This window comes from Simochromis diagramma, unplaced genomic scaffold, assembly GCF_900408965.1.
Source record: "Simochromis diagramma unplaced genomic scaffold, fSimDia1.1 OVJJ01000340.1, whole genome shotgun sequence".
Classification (NCBI taxonomy): domain Eukaryota; kingdom Metazoa; phylum Chordata; class Actinopteri; order Cichliformes; family Cichlidae; genus Simochromis; species Simochromis diagramma.
In genome coordinates this window covers 21,317-35,135 of record NW_024387310.1, presented here as the reverse complement: position 1 = coordinate 35,135, position 13,819 = coordinate 21,317, and the positions used below count along the sequence as shown (strand labels likewise).

At 42.5% G+C, this 13,819-nt stretch overlaps 1 protein-coding gene and 1 long non-coding RNA gene across 2 annotated transcripts; one reads left to right on the top strand and one right to left on the bottom strand.

The window, feature by feature from the left end:
- The first annotated feature begins 2,350 nt into the window (after positions 1-2,350).
- LOC120717144 lies at positions 2,351-3,099 on the top strand. Its single transcript, XM_040004991.1, has 2 exons — positions 2,351-2,674; positions 2,805-3,099. The coding sequence occupies exons 1-2, from the start codon at positions 2,361-2,363 to the stop codon at positions 3,097-3,099; spliced, it is 609 nt and encodes a 202-aa protein (XP_039860925.1). The 5' UTR covers positions 2,351-2,360.
- Positions 3,100-6,074: 2,975 nt separating this feature from the next.
- Positions 6,075-9,445, bottom strand: LOC120717146. Its single transcript, XR_005692099.1, has 3 exons — positions 9,425-9,445; positions 6,890-7,063; positions 6,075-6,214 (listed from the first exon to the last, which is right to left on the bottom strand). It is a non-coding gene; the product is annotated as an uncharacterized LOC120717146 (long non-coding RNA).
- Between the last annotated feature and the right edge of the window lie 4,374 nt (positions 9,446-13,819).

Here is a 13,819-nt window from a genome sequence, read left to right as displayed (position 1 = left end):
AGAAAAAAGAAAACAAAAATATTCAGGAATTAGAAAAAAAACATCAACTCACTAGAAGAAGCCTACGCGTCCCACCAAGATCAGGAAACATTGAACAAAATACGCAAAACAAAACTAGAATTAAATGAGATAATTGATAAAAAAAAACAAAATTCTTAGTACAAAGACTACGCTTACAAAATTATGAACATGGTAATAAATTCGGTCAATTTCTAGCAAACCAGCTAAAAATAAATAAATAAAAAACAACTATATGTGCTGTTCAAGATTCATCTGGGAACACAATATATGATCCGATACAAATAAACAACATTTTCAGGGATTTCTATAAAACGTTGTATTCACCACAAATAAACCCATCTGAAAAGGAAATTGATCAGTTTTTGGACAACACAACTCTTCCAAAATTATTAGACACTCAAGCAATGGCACTGGATTCACCACTGACACCAGGCGAACCCCAGGAAGCCCTGATAAGTATGCCCAATAATAAGGCTCCAGGTCCAGACGGCTTTCCTGCAGAATTCTACAAAGAATTCTGGTCGATTCTAGCACCAGTTTTCTACAGAACGTTGTTGGAAATTAAAGAAAAGGGCAGACTTCTATCAAATATGAATTCTGCAAACATTAATCTCCTTCTAAAACCAGACAAAGACCCTGTATATCCCTCAAGCTATCGTCCAATATCCCTTATAAATGTAGACCTTAAAATAATCTGCAAAGCCCTCTCAAAGAGACTGGAGAAAATAACCCCCCTCTTAATTCATCCTGACCAAACTGGTTTCATAAAAGGTAGGCACTCATCAACAAATACACGTAGATTACTTAATTTGATAGACTACTCATACAGTAAAAACCTAGAAACTACAATATTCTCTTTAGACGCAGAAAAAGCATTTGACAGAGTTAACTGGAAATTTCTATTTGCAACTTTACACAAATTTGGTTTTGGATCCTCTTTCATAAACTGGTTAAAAATATTATATAATTCCCCAACAGCTTGTGTTAGAACAAATGACCAGACATCCTCCAGCTTCTGTCTCTTGAGGGGCACCAGGCAGGGATGCCCACTCTCCCCTTCACTGTTTGCAATTTTTATTGAACCACTAGCAGCAGCAATTAGACAGAATTCAGTAATTAAGGGCATAAAATGCAAGAACGTGGAACATAAAATCAGCCTTTATGCAGATGATGTGTTACTCTTTCTCCAAAATTCACAAACCAATATCTCTGGGGTGATTGAATTGATAAACTCTTTTGCAAGAATATCAGATTACTCAATTAACTGGTCAAAATCTACAGTTCTACCGATTAATTGCTCCCTCCATAATTCCTCTTCTACACCACTGCAATCGGGAAATATAAAATATTTAGGTATTAATGCTTCTCCCAAGCTTGCAGATCTAACTAAATTAAACCATATCCCACTTTTAAAGAAGGTAGAAGATGATCTGGCTAGATGGAAATGTCTACCAATATCACTCATGGGAAGGGTTGCCGCTATAAAAATGATGGTCTTACCAAAAATAAATTATTTATTCTCAATGATCCCAACTAAACCGCCACAAGATTGGTTCAGATCTCTAGATTCATGTATGTCCAAATTCCTTTGGAAAAATAAACCCCCACGTATAAGCTTAAAAACACTACAAAAGACCAAGGATAAAGGAGGACTAGAACTGCCTAACTTTCAGCACTACTTCTTAGCCAACAGGCTTCAGTTTATCTCAGGATGGCTAAAACATACCCTCTTAGATGAACCTTGGCTAGATGTAGAACAAGCACTTTGCAATAATCTAGAGATCTCAGACCTACCATTTATCAGCTCAAACATCCAACGACATGAATGCTTTAAAAGCATCAACATCAGCTCTTCTCTGACAGCATGGTGGGAGTTTCTAAAATTGACGGCGTCTTCATTACAGTTTTTTTAATTGGTTTGGCGCAGTTTTCACAAGCAATTGGTACATTTTCAAAACTCTTAGTACTTATATCACAACAGATCATCAAAAGTGCACGTTTTTCAAACATTTCAGCATATTTTCAATTGTGTCAGTACAATACACATTATGACAAAATATCCTTTTCACTACACAAAATAAGTGTTTCATCTAAATAAATGTTTTGTTCACAGTTACTGCCTTTCATAATGTTATCACTATCAAATTTTTGATTTGCTTCTCTTATTATTCAGTTTAATACATTTGTCTATCATTTAATTCAACTGATCTTAATGTTTAATCAATGAATCCTTCATTATGTCCATGGATTTTCAACTTGACTGATTGTTGTCTGGTCATTTGTAAGTTACACATTGCTGCAAGAGCTTTCAATCTAGAAATACTAATTGTTTCCCCCTGATGATCACAATTAGTTACCATATAAGTAGAACTGTGTTTGAGACTTTGCACTGTTCAAATATGGAGCAGGATAGACTCGTAGGGAGAGGAAACCTTCATCGAAGAGGTGGTGGTGCTCCTCGACAGAGAGGTGGTCTTCAGAGAAATGTAGGCAGAAGACAACGCACCATCATCTCTAATGAAGTCCGGGCCATCATTGTTGACCATGTGGTTAACAGAGGCTTTACCATGGCTGAGGCTGCCAGGTTGGTACAGCCTAATTTACAAAGGTCAACTGTCAGCTCTATCATCAGAACTTTTCGCCAAGAAAACCGGTATGTCTGCTATAGCAACTTCACTTCTAAGATATAGTACTCTATTGTATAGATGAACAACATGCAATTGTCAGTTTACAGTAATGTAATTTGTAATACTTCAATATTCACAGTATATGATTGTCCTCAGAATTAACAGGAGACAACCTGGTGGTGGTCGCCCACGTGTTTTGACTGACCAGCAGGTGTTGGCTGTGGTGGAAATGGTCAGGGCAAGGAATGACATACGGCTGTCTGAAATCAAACAGGCTATTGAGAACAGCAATGACACCTTTGCCAATGTGCCATCAATTAGCCTTGCAACGATTGCCCGGCTTTTGAAGAAGCACCAGGTTTCCATGAAACAAATTTACTTGGTTCCTTTTGAGAGGAACAATGTCCGGGTGAAACAACTGCATTCAGAGTATATTCAGGTACAACACTAAACTGGCATGCAATTACTCTAACAGTACTGACAACTATTAGTTGTAAAAAAAAAAACAACTAAATTATCATTTTAGAGGGTGATGGAGCTGGACGCTGCTGTGAATCATCACAAGTATATTTTTGTTGATGGGGCCGGTTTCAATCTGGCAAAAACTAGACGCAGAGGACATAACCTTATTGGACAAAGGGCTACCATCCAAGTCCCTGGACAACGTGGGGGAAACATCTCAATGTGTGCAGCTATATCTGAAGATGGTGTGGTAGGCTGTAGACCAGTTCTAGGGTCATACAACACTGAACACCTGATAGTTGGTTTTTGTTTTTTGTTTTTTGTTTTTTTTTGTTATGCCTGAACATAAGTGTAATATTTGCTGTGTAAAGTTTTACAGTTCAGTTACACTCATTCATCACCAAAGACAATTTGAAACGCTTACCTTGTATTATTTGCTCCTGAATGAAATGATTGATAAAAGTACTAAGTTGAAAAAAGATCTTACTGTTTTGCTTGGGTGATTAAAGCAAATGTTCTCAGAATATATCACAATGATCATATGTTCTGCAACAATGATTAAGTGGAATGAAAATATGTGCAAATACAATGAAATCATGACATCAGATTTGAAAGAATGACTAGTGGTGTTACAAATGTGATCAAATGTGAGTTTTGTACTGAGAGATTTGAAAATGTACACTTTAGTTATGAAAATAGTACCAAACCAATTAAAATTAAAATTTCCTTCCAGAGGCCGACGGCTTTTTCACCGTCAGCCCATCAGACAGTTTCCACCCCCAGTGTCTCAGGACTGGACACCTTTAAACATGTAGAGCAGGGGTCGGCAACCCTGGGCACGCGTGCCACAGCTGGCACGTGAAGGGTAACTGATGGCACGATGATTTATTATTATTTTTTTTGTAACGGCATAAACAATGAAAGATGGTGGACTGGCCGGATGCTGGCCGGTGTGTAAAAATAACTCAGTTGTTTGGTGGTGGATATGGCGGAGCTTCCACAGATTCAGTAACATTAGTAAGTGGTGGAGGCCAGCAGGTGGATGAGGGAAAGGGGAGGCAGGAGGAGCAGAGACCCGAGGCGGCTGCCAGTCCGAGTGTCAGGTGAACTGAACTTCAGGTAAGAAGTTATGACCTGCAGTCTATCTGGGTCCAGTAGCGGTTTTAGATACGGGCAACACGGGCGGTTGCCCGGGGCGGCATCGTGGTGGGGGGTGGCATCACGGGCATCGGCAAAAAAAAAAAAAAGAATGCTCGTCAGACCGCGTTGTCGGCGGTATAAGCTCGACCACTTGCAAGGTGAGCTGGCAGACATCACTGAATTCATCAGAGATGATTAGGTTCATTTTGACAAAGTGAGCAGATATTTAACCTCCTAGGACCTGGCGTCCACATATGTGGACATCACATTTTGGGTTGTTTAGACCAAAATACTCAATTTTGCTCTACAAGGGCCTGATATCCACTTACGAGGATGTTATACTGCCACTGTGCTATCAAAATTTTAGACCAATATCCTCATATGTGGCTCTCATTTTCTCAGAAACAAAAATTTGGTAAAAAAAAAAAAAAAATCTGGTAATTCTTTGTTTTTACATTCATCAGGTCCCAATCAGCCCAAATATCAAAGAGAAATTAAAAATGAATGCCACGGAGGAGTTCGGATCTTAGGAGGTTAAAGATTATGCCACTACATTCTTGTCTAGAAGATATTAAAGTGTATTTGGTGACACAAAAAAGGGTAAAGTTTAAGTATAGTTTGGGTCCACACATGTCCAAACCCTGGTGTGTAGGCCTACTTAGTTTTGAGAAATTGTCACGGGACCGGGGTCTGGGTGACCCCGGTCACTGCCTTGGGTCTCTCCTCCTCCTGGGTTAACGGACTTATTTTTACACATCGACCTGCATCCGGCCAATCCACCACCTTCCATCGTTTATACCGTTATAAAAAATAAAAAAACATCATCGGCCCATTAAAAACAAAAAATCACCATCAGTATGCCCGATGGCCAGTCCAGCTATGGTCGTGCCATCAGTTAACCCTTCACGTGGCAGCTGTGACACGCGTGCCCAGGGTTGCCGACCCCTGCTCTAAAGCATCTGATTTGGATTCCTGAGATCAAATATATTTTCCTTTGGGTTTGTTTTCTTCTCATTTGTGGCTTTTATGTAGTGTTACATCCTGTTTGTTTGCTTCCATCTGTATACATGTCCAGATTCACTGTTATGTTTCTATTCTTACATTGCTGTGTGATCACTGTTCCCTCTGCTGACTGATGTGACCTTTTCTATCTTACACTGATACTTGTCATATTTGTATCTGCGCCTAAAAGATAAAAAGTTTTCCATGCTAAAACACAGCTCCACCTCCTGCAGTTCTCCCTCTGAACCACTAGATGTCTCTGTTATCTAAATGAAGACGTGTAGCACAGCAACCACAGCAGCGCTCAGATCACACGTGTCCTGTTATTATGTATAAAAGCATGAAACAGGTGAGACAGGTGGGATGAATATAAATGTTGTGGAAATATATGAAAAAGCAACAGAAGAGTGAAAACATTTCGTGTTTCTAGAAAGATCTTTCAGCTCATAGCTGCTCACAGACTGTATTTACAAGTGACAAACTGCAACTCTACAGTACATCTACAGTATATATCAAATATATTCTGTATTCAAATCTATTGAGTGATGTTTGAAAGTCTTTCCAGGTGAGTTTGATCCAGGAGGGTCTGAAGCCAGAGTCAGACAGAGACTGTGCAGAGACTGTAGAAGGACAGAGCAGCAGCAGAGCAGTCCAGATACACTGATGATCCTCTGTCAGATCCAGAGGGACACACAGGGATGATGCTGGACTCTACATTGTGTCTGACAGTGGAGCTGTTCTCAGAGCAGTTCACTCTGCAGCACTGACAGTCATCTGCACTTCTTCTCATTCCTCTGTCAGTCACTGCTGGATGAAGCTCTCCTCTCCACCTCCCAGTAACATGGCCCAGTCAGAGCGTCTCTACACACAAGCTGCTGCTGCTTCAACCTCTCTGGATCATCAGGACACAGCTCCTCCTCTCTCAGCACACACACCGTCCTGTTTACCATCATCAGCTCCACCTGCAGAGAGAAGAAGGAAGAGCAGAGGAGATAAACGAGTGTTTCCAGAGACTCTTCATCAGCTGTCAGTCAGTGATGCAGCACATCCAGTATAAAGAGCAGCAGGGACTTCAGTGCTGGGACTGTACTAGGACTCATTGTTGCTTCACTTTTTCTAATCTTTGGATTTTTATTGAAGTTGATGAAAATGTTTTTCCCTCCTAGTTTGAGTTTGGACTTTCATTCATTAGAAGAACCTTGGTGTGTCCACTCTGAGCTCTGTAGGAACCCCAACAACAAGCCCAACAATCCAAATGGACGGTTCCAGCTGTTAACTGGAGGAATTCCATCCAAACATCTGCTCTCACTAAATTCTTCCTCACCTACAGACTGTGTTCTTCACTGCTTTAAACTTGGAAATGAATGCAGTCATTGGTCTGCGTGCTGCTTTGTTCAGAGAGCTGATTGGCTGTTGACAGTGTTTGATCAGAGTGTGTCAGCCGTTACTATGGTGACCATAAAGGTCAGAAACAGGAAGTGTTTGTGTCCAATCCTGAAGCCTGTCACCATTCTCCTCTCACAGCTTCACTGAGAAGCTGCAGCTTTACAGGAAACACTGGATCTTTGTTTCATACTGACTGTGTTTAGTACAATACTGCTGACAGCACCACCCACTCACTCCATCACTCTACTGACCTCAGAGTCTCCAGTCTGTAGTCTGGACTCTGCTGAAGATCAGACAGCTGCTTCACATCTGGATCCTTCAGGTAGTTTCCTCTCAGCTCCAGCTCTCTCAGATGGGAGGGGTTGGACTTCAGTGCTGCTGCCAGATAATCACAGCTGATCTTTGACAAACCACAGTGCATCAATCTGTATAAAGGATGAAAGATGTAAGTTTATTAGACAAAGTGAGCTTGAAATCATTCAGTGTTTCATCATCTGTTCAGAGCTGAAGAAGGTTCAGAATGTAGAAGTTTAGAAAATGGAAACTCCAAACAGCTGAAGCCAACAGGAAGCAGCTTCAAACAGGAAACTGTGCAGAGTTTCAGACTATATGTCCTGATGCAGCCAGTTGGATTTTGGAGATTTGAATCTCTGTTCTGTGACTAAGTCCTTGAATCGTTTCTTCCAGTTGGTCCAACAAGACAGACTAAGTGTTGGACATGTGTTGTGGCTCCATTAGGGGAGCTTCTAAATGTGATGTGATGGCCCCTCTGGGTCTGTCAGGTCACAGCACTGAAGAGAGCTCAAACTGGGCACACAGTTGTTCCAGTCTGGACCAAAGACTCTATACTGGGACTGAGGGACTGCTTTGACTGCACCCACTGGGACTTTTTAAAGGCTCATGTTCTCACTTAGATCATCGATTTCTACTTACATTTCTTTCTGGGAAAAATGGGGATTACTTTGAAAACAGGAAGTATTTTCCCCAATAAGCAGCCCTGGATTAGTAAATCACTCCAACATGTTCTCAGGCAGAAGAAGCTGTCTTGTTATGAGGGAGAGAAGAAAAAGATTGAGGCACAGAAACTTGTTGAAAGAGAGATAAAGCAGCTAAAATCAGGTGTAAAAGTAAAGCAGAGGATGAGCTGAATAAAGGACACTCAAGGCTGGCTTGGAAAGGAATGAAGTCCATGGTGGGGATGCAGAACAAGGAGCAAAGATGAATGTGATGCTGAATCAGCAGAAGACTTGGACTCATTTGATTCCAGCTTTGATATCATTGATTTCAATGAAGAGCTTTGTGATTGTAGCAAAGGGCTGGTAGCTCTGAGAGTCCCACTGATGAGGTGTTTGTGTGGAAATCTCTTAGTGGGAACAAAGAGAGAAAAAGCCCTGGTCCTGATGCTGTGGGAGGGAAATGATTGAAGTGTGCTGTGAGGAACTGACTGGGAGATTTTCACACATTTTCCAGTCCTCCTTGGAACAACAGGAAGTTCCCAGCATATGGAAACAAAGGTTAAGTGTCCTATGGCACTCAGTGATGATGGTGCTGTGGCCCCACCACCTCCACCTCTTTGTAAAGGAACTAACTGTAATCTGAAGCTTCAAATGGAACTAAGACTTCCTCCACTAGGTGGCAGTGTCTGATGAGAAAGTGTTAGTGGAGCTGGCCTGGAGTCAGAAACAGGAAGATGCAGGATTTGGGCTGAAATGGGGAAAAGTGGTTCGCACTAGTGCCTTAAAGCAAGAAGGTTGTAGGTTGAAGCTTGTTGGCCTTTCTGTGGAGGTTGGATGTTCTCCCACAGTCCAATGAAATGCTGCTTAGGTTCATTGGTGCTTCTAAATTGGCTGTAGGTGTGGATGTGAGAGAGTGCTTCTCTGTCTCTCTCTGTTGGCCCTGTGATGGACTGTTCACCTGTGCAGGTGGGCCACGCCTCTTGCCCTATGACAGCTAGGGCACAGGCTGCAGCCCTGTGAGCCTAAGCTGAATAAACAGTTAGCAAAAATGATCCATAGATGGCCTGAAATCCCCCAGTTAGCAGTTTGGTAGATAGCTATGACATGCTAATCCCATCCAGCAGCTGTATTCTACCTGTAAGCTGATCCCTGCTGAGCCAAAGCACTTTTTCATATACAAATTACAACCTTTAATAGAAACCTATTGGTCAGCATCTTATTAGCCTGCTGTTAGCTTCATTCCACAGAAAACTGAGAGAAACTAACAGAGTTGATAAAGAGAAATGTGCTGATTTAAAGCCTTTGAAGTGCTTCAGATGATCTCTGTCCACTTCTGTCCACTCATTCATTCATGTAAGCTTTCTAATGCAGCTTTGATCTTCACAGTCTGCTTTATGAAACTCATTCTAACCCTGAATGTCAGAGTGTTCCTCCTTCTCTTTCCCATCATTCATGCTGGCAGTGGAGGAGATTTGGATGTTGGACTGTGTTTTGGGGAATGTGTATGAATTTGTGTTGGACTGCTGTCTGTAAAGCAAACGCACATTTTGCTTTGGATTTCAGTGTCAGACAGACTTTAAGGTGGAATGAAGAGTTGGAGAGTTTCACAGTGAATTATCCAGTGGAGGACTTTTCTTCTTCTTTGAAGGTTTGAAATGTGAACATTGTTCTGCTGCAGTCAATGGACTAAACCAGAGAAGAAGAAAACAGACTTTACCATGAAGATCCTCAGTGTGGATCAGTATAATATCAGCCTGATGTCTGCAGTTTAGTGTCAGCACAACTTTCACATCATATTCATCTCAGCACAACTAAAACATGCTGACTGACCCCAGAGTTTCAAGTCCACATCCTGGACTCTCCAGGAAACCACACAGATGCTTCACTCCTGAATCCTGCAGCTTGTAATTGTTACTCAGGTCCAGCTCTCTCAGATGGGAGGGGTTGGACTTCAGTGCTGCTGCCAGATAATCACAGCTGATCTTTGACAAACCACAGCTCTCCAATCTGTATAAAGAATGAAAGATGTAAGTTTATTAGACAAAGTGTGAGCTTGAAATCATTCAGTGTTTCATCATCTGTTCAGAGCTGAAGAAGGTTCAGAATGTAGAAGTTTAGAAAATGGAAACTCCAAACAGCTGAAGCCAACAGGAAGCAGCTTCAAACAAACACAACAAGAGAAAAAACTCTGAATGTTTCACATTAAAGTCGTACATTTCTCATAAAAACAGGACAAAGACTTGAAAAATGTCACGATCCTGGGTCTTTTGACCCAGCGTTTTGAGTTTTAGTTTATGGTTTATGTTTAAGCCCTTCAGGTTTTCTAAGTTCATTTTTATCATGCCTAGGTTGTTATAGTTCTCTGTTATTAGATTCCCCTTGTGTCTTCCACCCATGTCAAGTCTCCTTTCCCCTTCATGTGTTTCATGTCTGTGTCTTACGTTGTCAAGTTCACGTTGTCACCTTAGAACACACATGCATCAACACTACAATGAGCGGGTGGAGGGAGGTTTGGAGTCTTCTCTCACCCCCATTCTCTGCGACCTGCTGGAGCGGGGGGGCTAGGAGGAGGAGTTGGCCGTCCGACTGCGGTCTGGAGTGTGGGGCCTCCCTGCTGCTGCGGAGTCGGGGCGGTCTGCCTCCCCCCACCGCAGGGAAAAGGGTAACACCACCTGGGTCTGGGTGCAGTTCCCCCCTCCAGGGGCAAGGGTACCTAGACCCGGTTCGTAGAGTACGCTTGGGGAGTGTGATCGTGTGTACAGCGTCTCTTTATGTCTGTCTCCACGTTGGTTGAGTGTGGAGTAAGTGCATATGACAGCATGAGGGTGGGAATGGATGTTTGTATATGTGTGTGCCTGTATTTCTGTGTCTATATGTCAGGTTGGGTGTCAGGCGCCACCTCTCTGGGGACATCTTAGGCCCTCCAAGGTTTGGAGGCCTATCTCCCCCTACCACCACTTCCCCTGCCAGTGGCGGACTCCCTCAGACATCGGTGCGTTGGTGGTTCTTTGTGTCCGGGGATGGGCGTCCAGGTACACACCGGCTCACTCCTTGGCGGCCGCTTATCGGGGCCTGGAGCCTGGGGCTCGCTCGGGCCACTTCGGAGGTGGGGTGCCCTCGGCCTCTCGGCCTGGGGCTCGGTCACTCAGGCACGGCTGGCTGCCGGCGGAGCTCACGGGCGCGTCACTGCAACTCCCCCTGGCTTCTGCTCCGCGGCTGCTGAGTGAGCCCTCATCTGGGACTCTCCTCAGCTCTTTCTGGGACAGTGGCGCGGCTGCCCCTCTGTTGGTCTTCCTTGGTCTCTTGTGTTCTGGGGGCCTCTGGATGTCTGGAGTTTTGATCTCCTCCATACCTGCTTCATACCCTGGAGGACGGGGCTGTGGCCCCCCCACACCCTCTAGCAGATCATTACATGAAAGAACCTTTTAAAAAAAAAACAAGCGCGTCCATGCTCACAGGTGTACACACGGGTGCTCACACCCACAAACTACACCCTTTTTGGCTCCTACCTCAAAGCACACTGTGTTCTGTTGATCTTATGTGCTGCACAATAATGTTTAATATTTAGTATTTACTGTCATATTCCCATATATGATTGTGATGTTGTTTATTCTATTACTCTTGTTCTCTTCTGCTTGTTTTCTTTTTTCTTTCTCAACAGGTGGTCCAGGTGATCGATATATGCATTTTTTTTCTTTTCCTTTTTTTTCTGCCCGTTCTGTTGGTTTTTGTTTTTTGCCCTTCTCCCCTGTCCCTCTTCTCAGCTGTTTCTCTTTCCCTTTTTCTTTCTCCCCTTCTTTCCCCCAGTCAAGTCTGTCCCGTATTCAGTAAGTGAAAATAAAATGAACAATAAAAGGTGAATCAAATGGACCATTACGGCAAAGCTGGGATGGTAAAAAAAAAAAAAAAAAAAAAAAAAAAAAGTTCAGGTTGTCTTGTCTGCGTCTTATGTTTCCTGTTTTATTTTGAAGAGGTCTTGTGTTCCTGTGTTCATCGTGTTTAGTTTTACTCTTCCACTGTGACATCGTTATGTTCATGTGTGTCAGCTGTCCCCCATGTGCTCCCACTTCTCTCATTAGCCTCCTGTGTGTATTTAGTCTGTGCGTTCTCATTCAGTCTTTGTCGGATCATCTGTGTTGTTCTCATGCCAAGTCCTGTGTTCAGGTTTTCATATATATATATATATATATATATATATATATATATATATATATATATATATATATATATGCTCATCATCATTGCCATCTTTAGAGTTTTGTTTGTTTTTCTGTTCGCCAGGGTTTTTCATAGTTCGTGCTTCCTCTCTAGTTTACCCAGTTTAGGTTATTGCTTAGTTTGCATTATTTTTACCCTTTTATTTTGTAATGTTCTGTCTGCCTTAATAAACTGCTCATCAGTTCAGTTTGAGTTTTAGAAAGTCTGCACCTGGATCCACTCTTCACACTCCACGCCGTTTGCCTCGGCAAACTGTGACAAAAAAGTCATGTTTTTCCTTCCAGGAACCACAAGGCTTCACTTTTAAAGGTGAAGTGAGTCTTGTTTCTTTATGTTGTTGTGGGTTCTTAAGAATGACACCATTACTTGAAGAGAAGGTATTTTATCAAACTGTGGTTCACATGTAAACAAAGCTTCGCCATCACAGTCTACTCCGAGGTAACTCCCTCTGCTCTCTAGCTCCCCCTACAGTCTAGGAGTATTAACAACATAAAACATGATACTAGGCAAATAAGGATTTGCTGTTATCATTACATCTTCCTTTTTTTTCAACAATAAAATAACATACCTACTTTCACAAACATAAACAGTCTCTATTTGTTTTTTACTTGTTAAACCAGGCTTTATCAAAGTAACGTTAACAACACAACTAGTTTTCAACAATTATGGTCCATTCAACACTAGTAACCAAACATAGTGAAACTTGCATAGATACTATGACATCACCTTCCAAACAACATTTCAACATATTACATCTGTTCAATCAGTCTCATAGGTGGCTTTACTTGTCTTACAGATCTTCTCAGTGTTTGTTCTTGTGTATGCATAGGTGTTTCAGTTGATAGTGTCTCATGTGTGTGTTGGGGTTGTTCAGCAGCCTCCAACCTCTGCTCCACTACTACTGGTCCCTTAAGAAGATCTCGGCGATTTCTTCTCAGCATAGCTCCATCTTCTGTCTGAATGATGTATGATCGTGGTTGATCTTTCCTTAGAACAGTCGCTTTCTGTGCCCATGCGTTGGGTTTGTCTTTGAATCTCACTTGATCCCCAGCATGCAGTTCAGGTAGGTTTTTTGTTCCTGTCATAATAGAACTTCTGCTTTGCTTTTTGTTGCTCCTTAAACTTCTTCACGCTGTTTCCCTCTTTTGTTTTAAGCAGATTATCCTGAATGGGCAGGTTTGATCTCAGGCGTCGTCCCATAAGAAGCTGTGCTGGTGACATACCACACTCAAGTGGCGTTGTGCGGTATACTAGCAGGCTTTGGTAGAAGTCAGCACCACTGTCTCTCGCCTTACTCATCAGCCTCTTCACTGTTTGGACGGACTTTTCCACTAGTCCATTAGATTGTGGGTAGTGCGGGCTTGATGTTGTATGGACAAAGTCCCATTCTTTGGCAAACTGTCCAAACCTAATATTGGAGAATTGTGGTCCATTGTCTGTGAACACTTCACTTGGCACACCGTGTCGTGCAAATACGGCTTTCATAGAGGTGATTACAGCCTCTGCTGTTGTTGTTTGCAGTCTACATACTTCCGGATACAAAGAGTAGTAGTCTGTGACCACAATATAGTCCTTTCCTCCAGACACAAAGAGGTCAGCCCCCACTTTCTGATATGGTCGGTCTGGCACTGGGTGCGGCTTTAGTGGCTCGGCAGGATTGCTTGCTTGATATGTCAGACATGTTGAACAGTTCGACACTTCATTTGTCACATCCTGATTAATCCGTGGCCAGTACATCACCTCACGTGCTCTCCTTTTACATTTTTCCATGCCTAGATGCCCTGCGTGTATCTTTTTGAGCATCTCTCCTCGCAGGCTCTTTGGGATGACAATTTTACTTCCCTTGAACACCACATCATCCACTACAGACAGTTCTGCTCTGCAGTTCCAATACTCTTGAATAACAGGTGAGCAGTTTTGCTTACAGCTGGGCCATCCATCTATGATGGTTTTGCGCAGTGCTTTTAACGTTCCATCTTTGCTTGTCTCCGTTCTGATGAGCTCCAT